Source organism: Propithecus coquereli, unplaced genomic scaffold (assembly GCF_000956105.1).
Source record: "Propithecus coquereli isolate 6110/MARCELLA unplaced genomic scaffold, Pcoq_1.0 Scaffold40, whole genome shotgun sequence".
Taxonomy (NCBI): Eukaryota; Metazoa; Chordata; class Mammalia; order Primates; family Indriidae; genus Propithecus; species Propithecus coquereli.
Genome location: NW_012149730.1, coordinates 2,845,376 through 2,865,034, shown reverse-complemented (window position 1 = coordinate 2,865,034; position 19,659 = coordinate 2,845,376). Strand labels below are relative to the sequence as shown.

At 37.7% G+C, this 19,659-nt stretch overlaps 1 protein-coding gene across 1 annotated transcript in view; it reads left to right on the top strand.

Moving 5' to 3' along the window:
* Positions 1 to 1,611: 1,611 nt before the first annotated feature.
* The window catches only part of DCBLD2 (discoidin, CUB and LCCL domain containing 2), a 77,739-nt gene continuing 59,691 nt past the window's right edge, over positions 1,612 to 19,659 (top strand). Inside the window, exons 1-2 of the mRNA XM_012652860.1 lie at positions 1,612 to 2,150; positions 17,273 to 17,500. Of these exons, the coding sequence (XP_012508314.1) occupies positions 1,943 to 2,150; positions 17,273 to 17,500 (436 nt within the window). The 5' untranslated portion in view covers positions 1,612 to 1,942. The remainder of the gene's footprint in view (positions 2,151 to 17,272; positions 17,501 to 19,659) is intronic.

Below are 19,659 nucleotides of genomic sequence, written 5' to 3'. Positions count from 1 at the left end.
AATGTGCTGTGATGGGTTTTTTTTTTTTTGAACTCCTTCCAAAGTGATACTGTGGCACCAGTCCATACCTCCAACATGCCACCTGATAACAATGGATTTGGTTACATGTTCACCTCCTCCACCAGAATGTAAGCTGGACATTATTAAAGTTTGTACACACAATGCCTACATTAGGCTTAGAGCATAATAGGGTTCTTAGGCACTTAATGAATTTGAATAAATTTGATAGAAGGACTTATTGCACGAAAATTATGCAAAGGAGTTGAAAAAGATGACCTTCAGAGTCCTTTCCAACTCTCAGATTTTCCATTGAGGATATCAGCCCTATCCATGTTTTTGAGTATCACATCTATTCATGACTCCCAGACCCATAATTTCAAAGCACTCCTCGACCTGATATTTAGACCAAAATATCCACCTGTCTGGTACTTATTAGCTGAGTTACCATCTTAAATTCACCAAGTCCAAAATTAACTTACTTTCCCACACAATTTGTTTCACCCTTTCAGTTTTCTGTATTTGTTAATGACACTATCGTCCTTTTGGGACAACTGTTAAAAATATCCCCGAGGCACTCTCTCCTCTCTAGAATAAATCACTATAGTCCTTTGGATTCCCCCTTCCCAAAACTCTTGTCACTCCACCCGCTTACAGTCCCCATCAAATTGTGACTATACTTAGCACTTATTTCTTTCTGGTTTGCATGATGTATTTCCATCTCTGTCCCACATTCGATCCTGCAAGATTTCCATGTTATGGCTGCAAGTCCTAAGACTCTGAGCTTAATGCTAGCAGATAAATAGCAGGTGCCCAACAACTCTTTGTAGAATGGCTGAATGAATGTTAGGATGGTAGGTTTAAATTGCCTTGGGGGCACTGCTCATGTTTATTTAGCATAAAATAAATAGTATAAAGAACATAGGAAACAGGAAATATATACATTTTTTGAGACACGGTCTCACTCTGTTGCCCACACTGGAGTGCAGTTTTGCAATCATAGCTCACATTGCATCTGTTATTGTATTATAACTCGGAGTTGGTGCAACACTCGCTGTAGTTTCAATTAAAAAAAAAATGCTCTATTAAAAAAAAAGTCTCTCAGACTCAGCTCCCAGCTCTCAGCTCAAACCATCCAGAATCCAGGTTTCCCACCCCTTCCAGTGGCCTGATGTGCAGCCGGGGAGGAGCAAGGCGCAAGCTGGGCCTGAGGAGCAGCGAGGACGGGATGGGGGAAGTCCCGGAAGTCATTGACCAGAGCTAGCGGCAGCCTCAGCGGCATCAGTTTGGGCTGCGGTCCCAACAATAACAGGCGCGCGGGCTGGGCGGGGGCCGCTGGGGGCCGGAGCTTGGGGGCGGGACCCGGATTGGGGGAGGCGGTGGGACGCTTCCAAAGACCGAAGGGGATTGGAGAAGGGAGATAAGGGGCGAGGGAGCTCGAGAAGTGGGCCGGAGAGCTGGCGGGTTGGCCGAGGAGAGAGCATGCTGATTGGGTGACGGCGAAGGAGACGGACCGGAGCTGACCGAGGATTGGCCGTGGCGGCTGGGGAGGCGTGGCCAGCGCGCGGGAGAGGGAGCGCAAGGGAGCGGGCGGCGAGCCTGCTTGCCAGCTAGCCAGAGCCGCGGGCGAGCGCGGCTAGCGGGGCTCCAGTGGAGAGCGCGGCTGTGGAGGCGCGTTCCCCAGCTCCGCCGCGGCTACTCTCCACGGCTCGAGCACCCAGATTCTTTCCCTCCCCTCCCCTGCGCTAGGCCTGGGGTCGCGGGGCGGGGAGCGGAGGGAAGGGACGAAAGAGGAGGAGGTGAAAGCGGGGTGAGGGGCGGAGGGGTCCCGGCGCGGGGCGAGGCGCGCGCTGCCTCTCGCTCTCCCGCCGCAGCCGCCGCCTCCTCGCCGGCTGCCGCGGCCCGGGGGCGCCCGCACTATGCGGGCGGACTGCCGGCCGCCGCGATGGCGAGCCAGGCGGTGGTGAGAGCCGGGCGCAGCCCGCAGTGTCCCCAAGTCCGGGCCGCGGCTGCCGCCCCCGCCCGGGCCGCGCTCCCCCTCTCCCACTCCTGCTCCCTCCCTCCCCGCTCCAGCTCCTCCTCCTCCATGCCTGTGTTCCTCCTGCTCTTACTCGTCCTGCTCCTGCTGCTGGAGGACGCTGGAGCCCAGCAAGGTGAGTGGTCTCTGGGAAGTGAGCGGCTCTAGGAGCCCCAAGAACGGCGAGGCCGCGGGGGGCGTTGGGTCCCGGCGGCGTTGGGTCCCGGAGGTAAAACGAATCCGCAGCCAGGAAGGTGCGGTGGGCTTTCGTGCGTGGCCAGACCTGGCTGGGTACTTGCAGGGTTGCGTTGCAAGGGGCTCTGCCTGCCTGTCCCCCGAGTTGGCGTGGCTTTACTTTTTGGCAAGGCCATTCATTTTTCTGCAAAGAAGAACTTGAGACCCTGCTATGAAAGGGTCTCACGTTGATATTAGATCCTTCTTCTAAGGAAAATTTTGAGGAGGAAAAAGAGAATCTTTGGAAATGTGACTCCTAAAGTTGTGCTACATGGATGGACACAGTAGGAAGGCAAGGAAATTAAATAGCATCTGAACCTGTTAAAGACAAGCGGTGAAAATTATCGTCCTTTGTGAAAGCGAATGGAGTAGATTCTGGTTATCTGTGAGTCTTGGATTCAGACTGTTCTTTACAGTGCCTGCCTATTGAGGAAGGTAGTCTAGACTTGCCAGGGTCAAACACAGTCTGACCCAAAGGCTATGTTGCCCAAATGGAGCGTTCCACGTTAAAAGGGTAAACCTTTCCAGAAAGTGACAAAACTTTTTTCCAGTAAAATCCTTGAAAAACCTATTCCAGAAGCAAGCAAAACTGTTTATTGAATAATCATCATAATGGAAAGAGAACGATTTTTTTTTCCCTTTTAGCACTATTTTCCGGCAGTGTACTACAGTTTTTTAATCAGTTCGGCATAAGGTATTGAACACATTTTTCCATTTCATTGCCCATTTTATTGCAGTGAGAAAGATAAGGATTAGATTGTTACTTATTGCTGGAAAGAGCTTTTTTTTTTCTTATTTGCTCTTTACCTTTAAGTCCAATTTACTGTTGCTTTCATACCATTTTCAGTTACATAGGGAATCATGGCCATAAGACTGTCGTTAGGAAGATGCTGAAAGTTCGACAGGCATGTGCAAACCTAATCTCACTAACTATAAGGAAACAGTGTGTTTGGTAAACTGACCTCTTTAAATCCAGGCACATTTCTGTACAGAGTAACTCAAAATTTAGATGCTTAGCGTGTAGGTTTTAGTTAGATCATTTTCTTAAATGAATTATTGAACATCACAATAGGGTGTGAAATCCTTCGTTCCATTGAAGTTTCAGAGCCTGTATGCATGTATTTCCCTCCTGGTAGAGGGAAAAAAAAGACAAGCTTATATAAGGCAAATGCTTATTAGATTTACTTTGTGGCAGGCACAAGACTAAGTGGTTTATGTATATTAACTCATTTAATCCTCACCATAGCCAGCTAAGTATTGTTATCCCATTTCAAACATTAGGGAACTGAGACACAAAGAATATAAAGTCCTTGCTTGGAAAAAAATATGACTACATAAGCATAGTACTCTGACTGTTTTTGCTTATTTCTGTTTTTCTTATTTCTATAAACCTGAAAGTGTTTATATTATGTTTAAAAAAAATCTTGGAACAATGTAGAATCAGTTACATGTCTCTGTCCCAAATGAGGTGATTACCTTGTTTTTAGAATTTCTCAAGGATAGTCTAATCAGACATGCAACATTACCTCATTTTTTAAGGTTTAATATTTTTATTAGGGTATTTTAACAAATATGTTTCTCTTTCACAGTGTCATCTTATATGAACGTCAGTGTAGAGTAACACAAATAGAAATGATGCTGATAATTAAAAGACTGGCTCTCTAGTTGTCTTCTAAATTGGGGTACATTTTGTTAAATTGTTCAATCACTTCATAACTAAGTTTTCTACATCGTTAATATGAGAATGTCTACCTATCTCATAGTTGAATATAAACAAAGTGATAGCATGCAAAGGGAAAAGCATAATATAGCTATAAATGATTATTATTATTAATCTTGAGTTTACTAAGTTGACGTATTAAGAGCTAATTTGGTATACATCATCTGAAAACTCAGAAATTATGTGAGATTTGAATCCCCTGATTTTTAAAAATTATATTTTTTGCCCAAAGGACCCTAATAAAGTCTGCGGTAGAATTCCTTTTAAACCAGTCTTACCAACCTAACAAATGTGCTTGCTTCAGTGTCTGCCTCTGCTTGCTTCAGTGTCTGCCTCTGCCTGTATTCTCTCACATAACCTGAAAAGAAGTTGAATTTCAAAATGAGAAGCAGTGCTTTACACCTTTAGAATTTTTAATAGTGGTGATGGCCGTATGTTGTAATGTTAAGGTACAAGGCAGAGTTTTTATTCTATAAGAAGTATTAGGAAGAAGACTGGAAGGAAATAAAAAAATGTTGACCATTATTGTCTTTTGGTGGTAGAATTGTGGGTCATTTCTTCTTTTTACTTTTCCAAATTCCCTGCAGTTTGCATATAGTCAGAATAAAAAATAAACAAAAAATATTTTTTGATAAATAGGTTTTTTTCCCCTCAGCTGACATAGGTAGAAATGCATTTAATATGTATCTTGAGGTAGAACTGTGCTTCAGTGGTTCTTTTTTTTTTTTTAAATCTTTCTGACATTTTGAAATAGCAGAATGTATTATCTTCATTCCAATTAATACTATACATAGCTATTCCTCAGCAGATCTTCTGCTGACAGTGACTTATTTGGCTCAGAATAAAGTTTATCATTGGTTTGAAAATTGGTCTGTTCACAGCAGAGATGTATTTTAATCAGTCTTATTTCACTAATAAATTTATAAATAGATTCTGTTTATTTACATCTGTTTACTATGTTGATTTTTTAGATATGGCTTTTAAATCCATAGTTTTGAGTTTTATGTTGATCTTCAAAATGTTTCCTTTTTATTGAAAACTTTTTTTTCCTGTGAAATGTGCATCTCTAAAAAACTTAAATTGGTGAAACTTATGCTGATAGCATATTTGCTACTGTAATAAATTTACTTAATAGAAAGTTGATAGTCTACTATGATTGCATTTATGTCTCTTACATTATGACTGTAAGAATTTGGGTTACACCATCTCAGGAGCTCAGCTTCCTTATTTGTTCATAGAAGGTGTACCTACCTTCTGAATTAGAATGTAATTTGAATTTGGTAAAATATCAGGGAATTAATTTTATAAATCCATTAAGCCTGATTTGTTTAGGCCTATTAATATGACACTTTGTGAAGGTATTGATTTTTGTTTGCTAATTTAATAAATCTATGGAAAAAATCAGATTGGTTCTTAAAAAGAATGATTCAATTCCACAATGATATTTGGAACTAATATGTGAAAAAAGTTTGTATTCTGTCAAGTAATACTTTCATTTGCTTGTGATGCAGGGAAATATTTTTTCAACAATATTTGTGAGTCGTAAGAAATGAATTTATTTCTCTCTACAAAGAAACATTTGTAATAATTTCTAATATCGACATTAGGTTAATTTATAATTTCCATTGTCTTTCCTTGGCATGATAAAACATTAGGACTGTTTTTTGTAGTTTTATTCAGAAACAAAAATCAAAGCATCCTTTTCTGCTGTATTTATGATTAATTTTACACTATGAAACACAGCACACATTCCACATGTGTGAATGATCAGATTTAAAGTCCACATTTTTGAAACTTGTAAATGAAAAATTGATTGTAAAGTTACAGGTTAATGATATTTAGGTAAATTTCCCAATGTTATAAGCAAAAAGAAAACATTATTTCCCTCTGGAGATAGTTGATGAATTCTATTAGAACATCTGAACTTCATTCTAAAAGACAAAAAAAATCTTAAAATGATAAAATTGGTATAAGTAAAAATATCAGTATTAGAATTAAAATGATGAATGAATTTACAAAAGGAAATAATAATATAATATATGATGAGAAAAAGCTAGATTTACATAGGGGTAGATTTTAAATTTAGGACTACACTTAGCAAAATGACCCTGAGTTGTGAAAGCTCAGGTAGTAATGTTGGACAACAGTTGAATACATGCAAATGGACAGTTTCTATTTTCCCTTCTTGATTAGTTGGAAGGGTATAGAATGATGACATAAATTTAGAAGGATTAGGAAAAGCTGCATAAAAATAATGATATTTGCTAAATGTGATTGTTGAAATATGAAGTGACACAAGTTGCCAGTTTTCATTGTATGGCTCCTGGATTCAGCTTACTGTATAACAACCTTATGGCCATAACACTTTGTATTTATTTTTAAAATATTTTACAGATAAAAATGATAATGACTCAAAACTAAAGACTTGAATGATAATTATCCACAGTTCTACTTCCTAATCCATCAATTTATAATTTTGTATGTTACTTTTTCCATATTCAAATATCTACATAATCTTACATAGTTGTAATTTTAATAGTGTTGTGTTATGTTCTGTAGACAGCATGGTAAAATTGTTTCATAGGCTAATTTAACTCACATAAGCATGCTTACAAAATACAGCAAGACAAAAATTTTAAAATGTAAAATATTATTACCTGTATGATACAATTCAAATGTTATTGCATAATGTCTATGTAATTTTTTCACAGTTTGGTCCTTCCCTTCTATTCTGACCTAATTTCATGCCAGCCCCCCTCACACTTTATAATTAAGGTATAAGACTGAGCTACTTTTTATTCCTCTAATTTGTAAGTTCATGCCATTTTGCCTTGTTTCCTGTACTGATCTCTTTACCTATGCAGTTTCCTCTACTTGGAATGCCCTTACTAATTTTCCTTGTCTTCTCGGTAATCATCCTTCAAAACCCGTCTTGGATATCATCCCTTTATGAAAAGTTTTCCAAACCATTCCCCCATACTCATCTCCAGATAGTACATTCCATACTGTATTTTAAGTATTTGTTCCTGTCAGTGGAGAGAGTTTTATTCATTTTCATATTTCTAATACTTACCATGGTGTCTGTTGTTCAAATTCAAGAAATCAAGGCTGGAAAGGTCAGTGGAGACTGTATTGTGGAGGACTTCCCATTGAGAGGCAGACCGAGGATTTGTACATGTGATATCAGGCCTAACATCAGCCATAGGGGCCGTCTCTTTCACCCAGTCCATTTGTCCACCTATGGTTTACTTGTCTCTTCCCAGCCCAGGCACCCAGGTCCATCATCTCAACAATATTCTTCCCCCAGCCCTTGACAATTCCCAAACTTGGGGCTATGTGACAGTACCCACTGTCTTTCTCTGGTTCTGGATAGCTCAGAGTTATTAGAGAAAGTCATGTGGCCATTGTGATTAGATCTACCACAAATGAGGACTAGCTAATCAAGTCTCAAAAGGGGATTACTGCTTAGCAGCAGCATTTTGACTGTCTCACTTTGTGGAGCCGAACTCATACCCCCATCCTTCCTCATCCCTGCCCGTTGTGATTTTGCCTCCTGCCTCGCTTTTCCTCCTTCCTCAAACCTTGTCCTCTTTCACTTTGTCCAGAACACACTTCATCAGGAAATGTGAGTTTTGTTTTATTGTACTTTATACTTCTGTGGTGCTTTTACTCTATCTGGAAACATGCTCGAAATGCCATCGGCTTTTACACATCTCTTTTTTCAGTTGTTTGCTTTCCGCATACCTTATATCTCTGCTTTTTTCAGTAACAAACTTTTAAAAAGTAGACATCCATGCTGTGCATTTTCTTAGTGTCTGCACACAGCAGATATTTGTTAGATGATGAATTTCTTTTTTAGTCCTTTCAGTCTTGCTTCTGCCCTACAGAAACTGTCATTTAAGTCACCAGATTTTTGTTTTGGTTTACGTTTAGTCTGAAAAATCTGGGAGCTTTGTCTATCTTTGTTATTTTTTTTTTTACCTTGGGGGTCTTTTAAAGTCTAGAGGCTTTGGACTTAGACGTACTTGGATTTAAATACTAACCATGTTGAATTTTGAGATCCACTTAACACTCTAAATGTTTTTAAATATTTAACCTATCTCTCTTTTTAGAATGTATTGAAGGCTGGGACCAAATCTGTTTGGGTAGCCAGTCAATTTTTGTTCAATGAATCAATATGTGAGTGAAAATTTTGTTTCACTTTTCCCTACTTCGCAGTTAAAATCTCTGTTTTCAAATGTTTACTTTCTAATGAGACTCACTTTTCCATCCTTCTGCCTTTTATCCCCACCCCAGTTGTTTTTTAGGGAACTTCCAGCCCTAGCTCAGTGAGAGGAGTCAGACCATGGAATGGAGGGACGTGACAGCCAGTCATCGTTGTTCACACAGTTTGTCCTTAATTGGCCTCCAATGACCCAAACCTTAATACTGTTTTTGCCCCCTCCCTTTATACCTTTGCTCTGTCTCTTCAACTTTCTACCTATTGATAAATTTCAGCTTTCTTTGGCCTGCACCTTCTCAGATCATTTTCATGTTCATGGTTTATTTCTTCCCTCCTGACATACCCTTGTTTCTAGTTACTTTTTGCATCCTAGAAGCTAGCTTTATAGATCTGGATGTGAGGCAGACATTCTGTTGCATGGGTAGAGGAAGAGTATTTTAGTTAGGACTCTTGAGATTATAGAAAACAGAAAGCCATATCTGCTTAAGGTAGAAGGGAAAAGTATCAGGAAGATTCTGAGTCTTTGTTATAGCTCAACTAACCTAAGCCAAGGGGAAAGCAGAAATAAAGCTGGACTTCAGGAACCAAGGACTCAACTTAGTTCTTCACTTTTGCTTCAGCCTGGCTTTCTCTACATGGAAGGAATCATGGCTGCTGGTAGTCCCCAAGGCTTGCGGCTTTAACACTGGAGAGATTCTGGGATTTTCCGTATCGTTCAAGGTCCAGAAGTTGGAGGAAAGGATGAGCTGGTGTCACATTGGCCCAATGTGAGTTAGTACCCACCCTTGGACCAGTCAACTAACCAGGGGCATGAAGTCACGTAAAAACTGTTGGGAAATTACAGAGCACTTCCCAGAGGAAGGATAAGGTGGGTATTAGAGGCATCCTCTTCAAGGAAAAGGAGTGTTACATTCATAGAGAGGGGAGTACACTATATTTTAAATAACTTCTTATTGAACCCTTACAATTACCTTGGGAGGTGAGTGGCATCCATCCTCACCTCTGTACAGGTGAGGATGTACAGGCATATAGAGATGAAGTGCCCAGGATCTCTAAAGTTGGCATGTCTAGAATTTAAATCCAAGTCTGACTCCAGAGCCTATGTACTTTCTACTATGTCACTTGCCTACCATAAGACAAGACTCGTTTGAGTTTATTTCTGAATTCAACAGCATGTGTTAAGAGCCTCATTATATGTTTTATTTCTATGTGTATGGCTATAAAGGTGAATAGAATGCATTGTCTTCATAACAGAAGTTTATACCTTGATTTGGTAAACTGACATAACTATGCACAGTTAAGCATATCAAGTACAGTAAAGAGATTACGATAATGAAAATATAGGGAGAAAAACCAGGGACTTCAGAAAGGTTTCACGAAGGAGATAACATTGAGTAGGTATTTGCTAGGTGGATGAGAGGAGGAAGAACAGTATTCTTGGCAGAGTGGAATATCACATGCAGTGGCACAGAGATGAGAGAGTATGGAGTATGAGGGGAGTCACCCATCGTTGACAGCTACAGCAGAGAGGTTGTGGGAAAAGTCAGGAGATGAGATTGAAAGGGAATCAGGGGCCAGATGAGAATAGACTGTATCCTTGCTGAAGAGTTTGAGCTTTAGTGCATGATCAGTGGAAAACAGTTGAAGGATTTTTAAATAGGGGACCCACGTGGTGTAGTTAGTATTTAAGAAACACTGGCGGTGGAAAAACAAATACCATATGTTCTCACTTATAAGTGGGAGCTAAACAAGGGGTATATATGGTCATTAAATGGTGTAATGGACATTGAAAACTAAGAAGGAGAGGTGGGGGATAAAAATCTACCTATCGAGTACAATGCACACTGTTCTGGTGACAGGTACACTAAAAGCCCTGACTTCAGCATTGCACAACTTGTCCATGTAAACACTTGCACCCCCAAATGTATTGAAATTTTTAAAAAAAACACCACTAGCAGGAGTGTGGATAGTGGGTTACAGGGAGGAAAGACAGGAAGTGGGGAAGCCTGTTAGAGAACTTTGCAAAGCCTGCGCTTGTTCAGAGGGACTAAATTTAGAGATGTTAAGGAGATAGAGAGTATGAAACTTAATGACCAGTTAAATTGGAGAGAGCAAGGAATCAGTTAAATGCTGTTTTTTTCTTTCTGGAATCTTTTTCCTCCTCTTCACTTCTCCTATCCACCTGGGTTTCTGCCTAGGTAACTGCTATTTATCCTACACACATGCTATAAAGCACCCATTACTTCCCTTTAGTACACATCATTCCTGGAATTACTTGATATATCTATTTTACTGTATTGTAAACTCTATGAAGACAGGGGCCTTGCCTGTCATTTTGACTGTTGTCCCTAGCATATACTACAGTGCCTGTTATGTGGCAGTTTGTTCATTGACTGCTTGAGACTTGTTGAGCTTGAAATGCGATGAAACTTCTGAGCAGAAATGCTTAATATACGTAGGTAACAGATTTGAGGATGGGGAGAAAGATTGGAGACTTTGGAGCTTTCTACTCTTAGTGGTGACTGCTGTCATGGAGTAGGTGATATTGCCCACGTAGACTACAAACAGTGGGGGGAACTGAAGAATGACAGCGACAGTCAGTAGTAAGAAGTTTACAGTTAAGTCTGGCACGTTGCAGTTAGAGAGTTAAAAGAACTAAGACGTGGAAGGAGAGTTTTAAGAAGGAGGGAGGGAAGATCGCAAGGAAAGGAGAAGCATGGAAGGGAAGGAAATGCTAGCAATGCCAGATGCTGTGTAGATAGGTTACAGAAGATAAGGATGGAAAAGTATCCGTTGGCTTTTGGCAGCTCAGAAACTGACTGCTTTAGTGAATGTTTTCATTGGATAGATCGGTCTGAGTATTAATTTCCTACTGCTGCTACAACAAATTACCACAAACTTAGTTGGCTTAAAACAGCAGAAATTTATTGCCTCATGGTTATGGACGCTAGACACTGGGGTATCAGCAGGGCCGTGATCTCTTAAAACTCTAGGGGAAGATCCTTCCTTGTCTCTTACTAGCTTTTGGTGGTTGCAATCCTTGGTGTTCTTGGCTTCTAAATGCATCACTCCAGTCTCTGCCTTTGTGGTTACATGGCGGTCTCCCTTTGCCTGTGTCCAAATTTTCTTCCTCTTAAAAGGACACCAGTCATTACATTAGGGCCTACCCTAAATCCAGAATGACCTCAGTTTAACTTGATTACATTTGTGAAGACCCTGTTTTCAAATAAGGTCACATTCATAGGTACTAGAAATTAGGATTTGAACATGGGAGACACAGTTCAACCCACAACAGTCTTGAAGATGAATTTCAGTACCTCGATGTTAGAATGGGAGGCAAAGAAATAAGACATCAAGTGTAGACAACTGAAGAAATCTCTTTGTAAAAGAAAGGAAAAGAGAGAAATAAAATAGTAGATGGGGCAGGGGGCAGTCACAGAGTGGAAAGAGGTTCTTTTGTGTTTAATTGTTGCCGTTAACTGTTAATGCTTTAAAATTTCTTCAAGTGCAGATTCTAGACTCCACTAAAGATCTACCTTATGGAGTATAATTTGCAAAAAGGACAAAATCATCACTGTCATGCAGATATGAGATGAACATGTCACATATTTTATTCAACTCATTAATTAAAGAGGGAATCAGTAAAATGTTAAAACTGATCCATAGAGTATTTGAGAAGCTAGGTGTTTATAGGTAATGTTAGGATGCAGTTGCTAGTTTAGTTGGCCAGAACTGATTAATGGCCGACAGGGTCATAAACTGTAACCTTTAGGTTATTTTTTTTAACTATAGAGAAATTTTATGCATCTCTACCAAACAACAGTTAATACTGTGATCTTTAATCAGTGATAAATATTGATAGCAAGTTGAACTAATTATTTTACCATATAATTTCGGATGGCTTTTGCCGTGTATGACATTTAAAGGATATGCTGCTCACATTTTTTTAACCTATTTCCAAGTTTCAGATGACTTTTTTGACATACTTATTAGAATATATGGAGGTAGAGATAGGAGCCTGAGAACCTTTAATTTAATTAGCCCTCAGGCGATTCTGATGTTGACTACACTCTGAGAACCACCACATAAGAGAATATGAGAATAGTGAGTGGCATTGCTTGCCCATCTGAGGTTGGAACCCAACAATAAAAAAAATGTAGGGATGGAGAAAGATGTACCATGTGAACACTAATAAAAAAAAAAAAAAGCTGGAGTAGCTGTATTGATTTCAGACAAAACTGACTTCAGAACAAGGAAAATTACCAGGTATAAAGAGGACATTAAAAAAATTAAGTCAAATTAAAAGTTAAAATAGTACCTTGAATTATCTGTTTGAGATTTAGAGTGATGCAACTTAAGAAATTTCACAGTTACAGGACTGATGTAGTACTTCCGGTTAAAAAATTCACAGTGCTAAACAATACATTAAAAACTTCATTGTAGCCAAACGAAATAGGATGTAGTAGTTAACAGTTGTAACTTATTCTTTCAAACACTTGTCTATTCCCTAAATGCTCCATACTTGCTTTTTCTTTTTATTATAAGATCTCACAGATGTATTATAAGATGTGATAGAAGTGACACTTACTTAGAGAAAGTATAGTCAGGCTCACCAGTTCATAATGATAAAAAAAAATCCTCGAAAACTCATTGGAAAAGTGTAAACCTTTCATGGTTTGTAATTATTGTAATGAAAGTTACATTGCTCTACATTTTTGGCATATTTTTGTGGCTGTCCTGTATTTGTATTTGCTGTTGTTAGAGGAATTTTTTTTGAACATCACAGTGAATTATCTTAATGAGCTCAGTTGTTAAGATAATATATATTATTTATTAGTAGCAACATGACTAAAGCCTGGGAGTAGTCTGGACGATCACATGGAATCAGCATCACAGGCACATACGCAAAAACCACACTTGATTTGGAGTTTAATTAGAATAGCCTAAAATGAGCTTGCATTCCTTTTTGCATTAATTCATCATCATTTAAATGTTTAATGTTCTTCCTGTTTTCTCTAGGGATAAGTAGTTAAAAAAAATTACTCAGTTCTTTTCCTGGAACAATACCAAAATTTATATCTGGCTTAACACATCTGACCTTATACTCCTTCAGAGGAAGTGAACACATGTTCTATGAGTAATCCCCTAGATGAAATGTACAGCCAAACAAAGGAGCAGTAAGATCAAATTCTAATGTTTTTTTTTTTCTCCACTGAAATAAAATTCAGAAATTACATTAGCAAGTTTCTACCCTTTGTGGTAAGATAGTCTGGTGGAGACAATCTGGGGAAGGAGCAGCTGTCAGTGATGGTGATGGAGTAAGAGGAGAAAGTTGGTGAAGTTGGAGTTGGTGAGAGTGTGTAGACTGGTCCTATGATACTCATTTTGGAAGTTGTTTTCCCAATAGTAGCTGTGCTCTTTCTGTCAATACTGTCTTGTGAAAATGAGTAATAGTAGGTGGTGCCACCTGGTCACTAATCATTATTCTTCCCCGTGTACAAAGCTAATCAGAAAATTTGGGGATGATTACTCGTGTTTCTATTAGCACCCTTGCCTCCTAATGTTAAGAGTTCCTAACCTAGAAAAAAAATTGAGATCTATAGACTAATAAAAAGAAGCTTTCTTTTCTTTAACTTAAAAATAAAGCATTCCATTTACTTTCTTAAAAATTGGTAAGTGGGAACACAAAACTCTTTAGTATTACTGCTGATCTTTGGGAGAAAACTATTCCCTGGGTTGTGCCCTTAGTGAGTAGAACAGCATTACCCTCTGGGCCAAATGAAATCCAGCCAAGAACTAAACCAGATCTTTAGTCTGAGGTTTCCTAGCTTTGGCTGTAAGTCAGTGCTTTTCAATCTCAGTACTGTTCACATTTAAGGTGGATCATTCTTTGTTCTGTGGGGCCGTCTTGTGCATTCCAAGGTGTTTTAGCAGCATTTATGGCCTCTACCCACTAGATGCCAGTAACATTCCTCCGCCTCCCGCTGTGACAACTAAAAATGTCTCCAGATACTGCCAAATGGGAGATAAACTCAATCCTGTGGGATCCTCTTTCCATCCTCCACTCTCCCCAACCCCTGTTTGAGAACCACTGCTCTAAGTGTATTAGATGATTTGATGATAAAGAATATTTTCCAGATTTTAGTTTTACTTTTAAATACCTTGTCCTATTTTAAGTATCTTGGTAGAATAGGCTTTACTTTTAAGAACTATAAAAATAAACTGGAAAGACATTACTAATTTGGGGGTGAAAGTGAGGACAAGGTCTTTCCTTGATTTGAGAATTCAACAAATGACCTTTGAATGCCTACTACAGTGTTCTTCAGACAGCAGGTGGGAACCCATTAGTGGGTCATGAAATAGTTTAGCAGGTCAGGAATATGCATGCAAGAGTGTATAGGGTCACAATGTAAAATGTATTTCTTACTTTGGAATAGCAGAAAAATATATGAATATGTTTATGCCCAGCCTTCCCTTTTGAACTGAAATATTCTAAACTATACTTCATAGCAGTAGGTGCTTAGTTAAGCTGTTTATCTAATCAGGTTAAACTTGTCAAATATTCTTTGAAATATGAAAGATCCAGACTTGTTCATTGCAGTAGATTGGAGGCTTACTTTTAACTTTGGTTTCTGGTGCATATCATCTTATTTGTGAGAGGAGGAAGCTCTGAACTCCATCACATATTTTAGAACATTCTTGGCACATTACTTGCAGACTGTTAATGCCCTCCCCCTTCACAAGATTCTGAAAAAGGACAGCTCCATTTTAATTGTTTTCTTCATCAGCATGCATGCAAAAGTCCCATTTTTCATCAGTTTTTCTTTTGTTAACTTTTGCAGAAATTACGCTTTATCAGGTGGAAAGGGAAAGAAATGTTTTGTGTATTTATTGAGAATCAAACATAAACATCGGCATAAGACATCTAAAAATTATTCCTAACACTCTGCGCTCTTTTTGTAAAATTCATTTTAGAATGACAACCTTAAGCTGAATAATAGCCTATGAAGAATACATGAAATGTGACAATCTGCTGTTACAAAGTACTGGATCTGCCTGTTAATAGGAAATTCTTGACTTTCTGAAATCCATCAACAGCTCCAATCACTTAAAAAGCTGTCTTAGTTTCTATTTACGAAAGAAAATACATCTATATTTTGAGTTATTTCATTTATTCAGTGTCTTTTTTTAAAGGTCGAAACACTTCCAGGAAGCATGTTTTCATCTTTTCAATAGTAAGAGAACATTTCAGACTAGTTTCATAATGTTAGAAACTCTTCTTAGGATAGTTGTTTTTTTCTCTAAGGAAAAATGTTAATGATTATTCAAAAGTTATTTATATTACTATTCATTTACTTTCACAGTGGGGATTTTTATACTACTGTGTTTTTAATTTAGCTGATATCCAGCAGAGATATTCAAGATTTTCATGTTAGTTTCAGGGGAAATTTGCGGTTATTTTTTTTTCTGGATTGTATAACATCCCAAGTTTTATATTTGCGAAAGATCAGTGGGTATATTGCACAAAACCCCACATATTTATTTCATTCTGCTTTTATGTATTTTTGTATTATTGAGCTGCTATGCCTAGTTCTTGCATGTAAAATGAAAGCAAGTATAGAAGATCGCTAAAGTTTAATGTTGATTAAAAGCTAAGCTTTATATGAGAAATATTTGTTTAGGAAGCCATATTACTATTATACTATTGATCTTTAAAAGTAGACTATGGAGTGATACTAATATGGATTTGAGAATAAAATTTCTTTATAAGCAAAGGATATGATTTTTAAGTATTGTCATAAGAATTTAGGCGCAGAGTTGTTCCTTCATTAAAGTTAGTTTTAAGACTAGTTTGAAATTACTTTTTCATAGGTTAATACAGTTGCCTTATTCATTCAATTAGTAAACATTTATTTAGCAGCCACTACTTGCTAGATACTATGTGAAGTTCTTATTCATAGGACTTTAAAAGACTTCATCTGTTCTAGTAAATGATATCAACACTATATTGTCATAAAAATAATAAATCAAGATAATAGAAAATCCTGTTACAGCCATCTATGTCCATATTGAAGTTAAAACCCAGCAATGTCACTTTTAATATAGCTTTTTGTGAAAGTACAGTACTATTCCAAAAGGTGATTATAAATAACTCTTTTGAAGTAGAAAAAAACTATTATTTTAAAAGGATACATTCATGATCCTATTAGAAAAGATTCATTTGAATCCCATCATTGCAAAATGCTAAAAAGCATAATTGGAGCAGCAGCTGAAAATTCTAAATGACCATTAATGCTTCCTTCTGGGTGCTCAGTGAAAAAAAAATACAAACTTTATGATAAAAGGAAAGATGCAAATATTTCATTTTTATAAACAATATGTTAAGTTACCTACGTTTCCAAATCCAGTTGCTGAAGAAATCTCTGGGGCAAATAATGCTGCCAAGACATGAAGGTCATTTTTCCTAATCTTTAATAAGCCATTAAACTGCTACTTTTTTCTTTGGGGGAGGGACTACTAAAAAAGTCAAATTTCAATAGAATATAGAATTAAACTTCATTAAATAGTAATAGATTGAAGAAGGAATGCCTTGTAGTCTGTAATATGGTCAGTAATCTGCATAATCTTTAGTATGTATTAAGTGATTTTTTAGAAATTATTCAGCATCTCACAGATTTTAGGAGTTGTAAATAAATAGATGAAGCCGATCACATATTTTTACATTTACTTTTTCAACAATTACTGTAAATTGGTACTCTTAAAGATGAAATTTATCATGATATGTATATATATTTACTGTTATGTTTACTTTTTTTGTTCAGAATTGGAAGTTCTTTGAACTTATAAATTATATAGGTAATCATTTATTATTTTGACCTAACTTGGCTTCTCTTGGCTCCTATGAGTAGATACATTAAGAACTATGTCATCTGTTTCATCTTGTGTAAAGAAAATATTGCTGGTATAAAATACCCAATGTCATACTTATTTTTAAATCTTCACAAAAAATCCTCATTACTTGTAGTATAAGTTAAAGATGGAAGAGCAATTTATCATTCTTTTAACTTTTTTTTTTTTAAAGGTGATGGATGTGGGCACACTGTACTAGGCCCTGAAAGTGGAACCCTTACGTCTATAAACTACCCGCAGACCTATCCCAACAGCACTGTTTGTGAATGGGAGATCCGTGTAAAGGTGGGAGAGAGAGTTCGCATCAAATTTGGTGACTTTGACATTGAAGATTCTGATTCTTGTCATTTTAATTACTTGAGAATTTATAACGGAATTGGAGTCAGCAGAACCGAAATAGGTAGGACATTTTCTTGTAAATGTACATGTGAATACATCATTGTCCCAAGTTTGAAAACTAAAGGAATTTTTGATACTTAACATTGAATAACTGTGTTGCATAAGGCAGTATGTGAGAAATTGTTGAAAATGTGTGGAGATCTCAAATTTGAATCTTTCATGAAGAGAAGATTCTTGTCTGTTTACCTTGTTCATTTACTTTTCTAATAAGCCTGTGTTGGTGCCTTTGCCACTGTACTACTTCTAAGGAAGAAGTTAATTATCTAATTTTTTATTTTTTCCTTTGGTCATTTTATTTGCAGTTGAAGAATACAGATATAATTCGTGCTTAAGAGGCAGTATAGCATGGTGATTAAGAGCATGGGTTTTGGATCCAGACTTCCTGGGATTAAAGCCTAACCCTAACTCTGCCATAGCTTGTTGTTTGACCTTAGGCAGGTTGCCTGACGCTGTTTTCTCACTCATAGATTAGGGAATGAATAGTATATGTAAAGTGCTTAGAACAGTACCTGACACTTAAAATATGCTTAATAAATGTTACATGCTATTGTTATTATTCTTGATTAAGAGCAGTGTTTATCAATAATAGCTGCATTTTAGAGTCACATGAGGAGATTTTTTTTTTCTTGTCTTTTTTTTTTTTTTTTTTGAGACAGAGTCTTGCTCTGTTGCCTGGGCTAGAGTGCCGTGGCGTCAGCCTAGCTCACAGCAACCTCAAACTCCTGGGCTCAAGCGATCCTCCTGTCTCAGCCTCCCGAGTAGCTGGGACTACAGGCATGTGCCACCATGCCTGCCTAATTTTTATATATATTTTTAATTGTCCAGATCGTTTCTTTCTGTTTTTTAGTAGAGACGGGGTCTTGCTCTTGCTCAGGCTGGTCTTGAACTCCTGACCTTGAGCGATCCGCCCACCTTGGACTCCCAGAGTGCTAGGATTATAGGCATGAGCCACCACGCCCGGCCATGAGGAGATTTTTTTAAAAATACTGTATACCTGGTTCCCCTCCTGGACCAGTTGAATCAGAATTAATTGAATAGGACCCAGGCTTCAATATTTTAAAAGCTTCCGAGGAAAAATCTGTTTTGCAGTCAAGGTTTAAAAACTCTGGCTTAGAGATCAGTGCCTTTCTCTTAAACAAGAAAGGTGGAAAATTTTATAAGGCTGTTTGGGTGAAATAACATTATAAAATTAAGAACTCTTGACTTCTCTGAGTTTATTTGGAAACATTTATTGGTACCAGTGTGTAAAATATCTTTCAGAACTATAATAGTTCTGGGTTCTAGTATGGATTCTAGTGTCCTATGCTTTAAATACCATACTATGTTCATCCTCTGGCCTTCTCTCCATCTCTACCCAAATCCTTCATCTCTTCTCTACTTTTTGGCCTCTTATCTACCAGAGGAAAGATTTCTGCCCTATTTTCCTGGCTGCTGAAAACCTGTATTGTTTCTTAGTCAATTCTTGAGTAGTTCCATGAATATATGGTGTTGGATAAAGTTTTAGGAACTCAAATCACTGGAGGATGTAGAAACACTGTTGCCGGAATACTAATAGAAGACAACTGGATAACAAATGCCTGCTGAGGATGCAGTAGAGCGTAGACAGTACCACCTGAGCACTCTTGAAACACCAGTGAAAAAAGGAGAACCACAATCTGGTCAAGCCTCTAGCATTTTACAGGAAATCATGGAAATAGAGAAATACATTACACTGACTGTGAGGACTAAATTAAGAATATGAGAAATTCTATAGAACAAATGACCTAGATTTAGATTCTTCAACATATAAATAGAATTTTTAAAAAGAAAGACGACGAGGGAAAGGGAACTGTCCTACTTTGAGACATATCTTCCAGAAGTAATGTGTGGACTTTGGGTCTTGATTCAAACTAACCAGCTGAAGGAAGATATTTTTAAGATTAGAGAGAAATTTTAAGAGGAACTGGGTATTCAGTGATGGTAAAGAATAATTGTTTTAGATGTGGTAATGTTATAATTGTTTTTTAAGTTTTAATTTGTTAGAGACATTCTGAAGTTCAAATGAAATGTCTAAAATTTATTTTTAGGTATTTGAGGAAAAGAATGGGGGAGAGGGATAGGCGAACAAGAATGGCACATTGGTAAAGCTGAGTAACGGGCACATGGGAATCACTATACTCT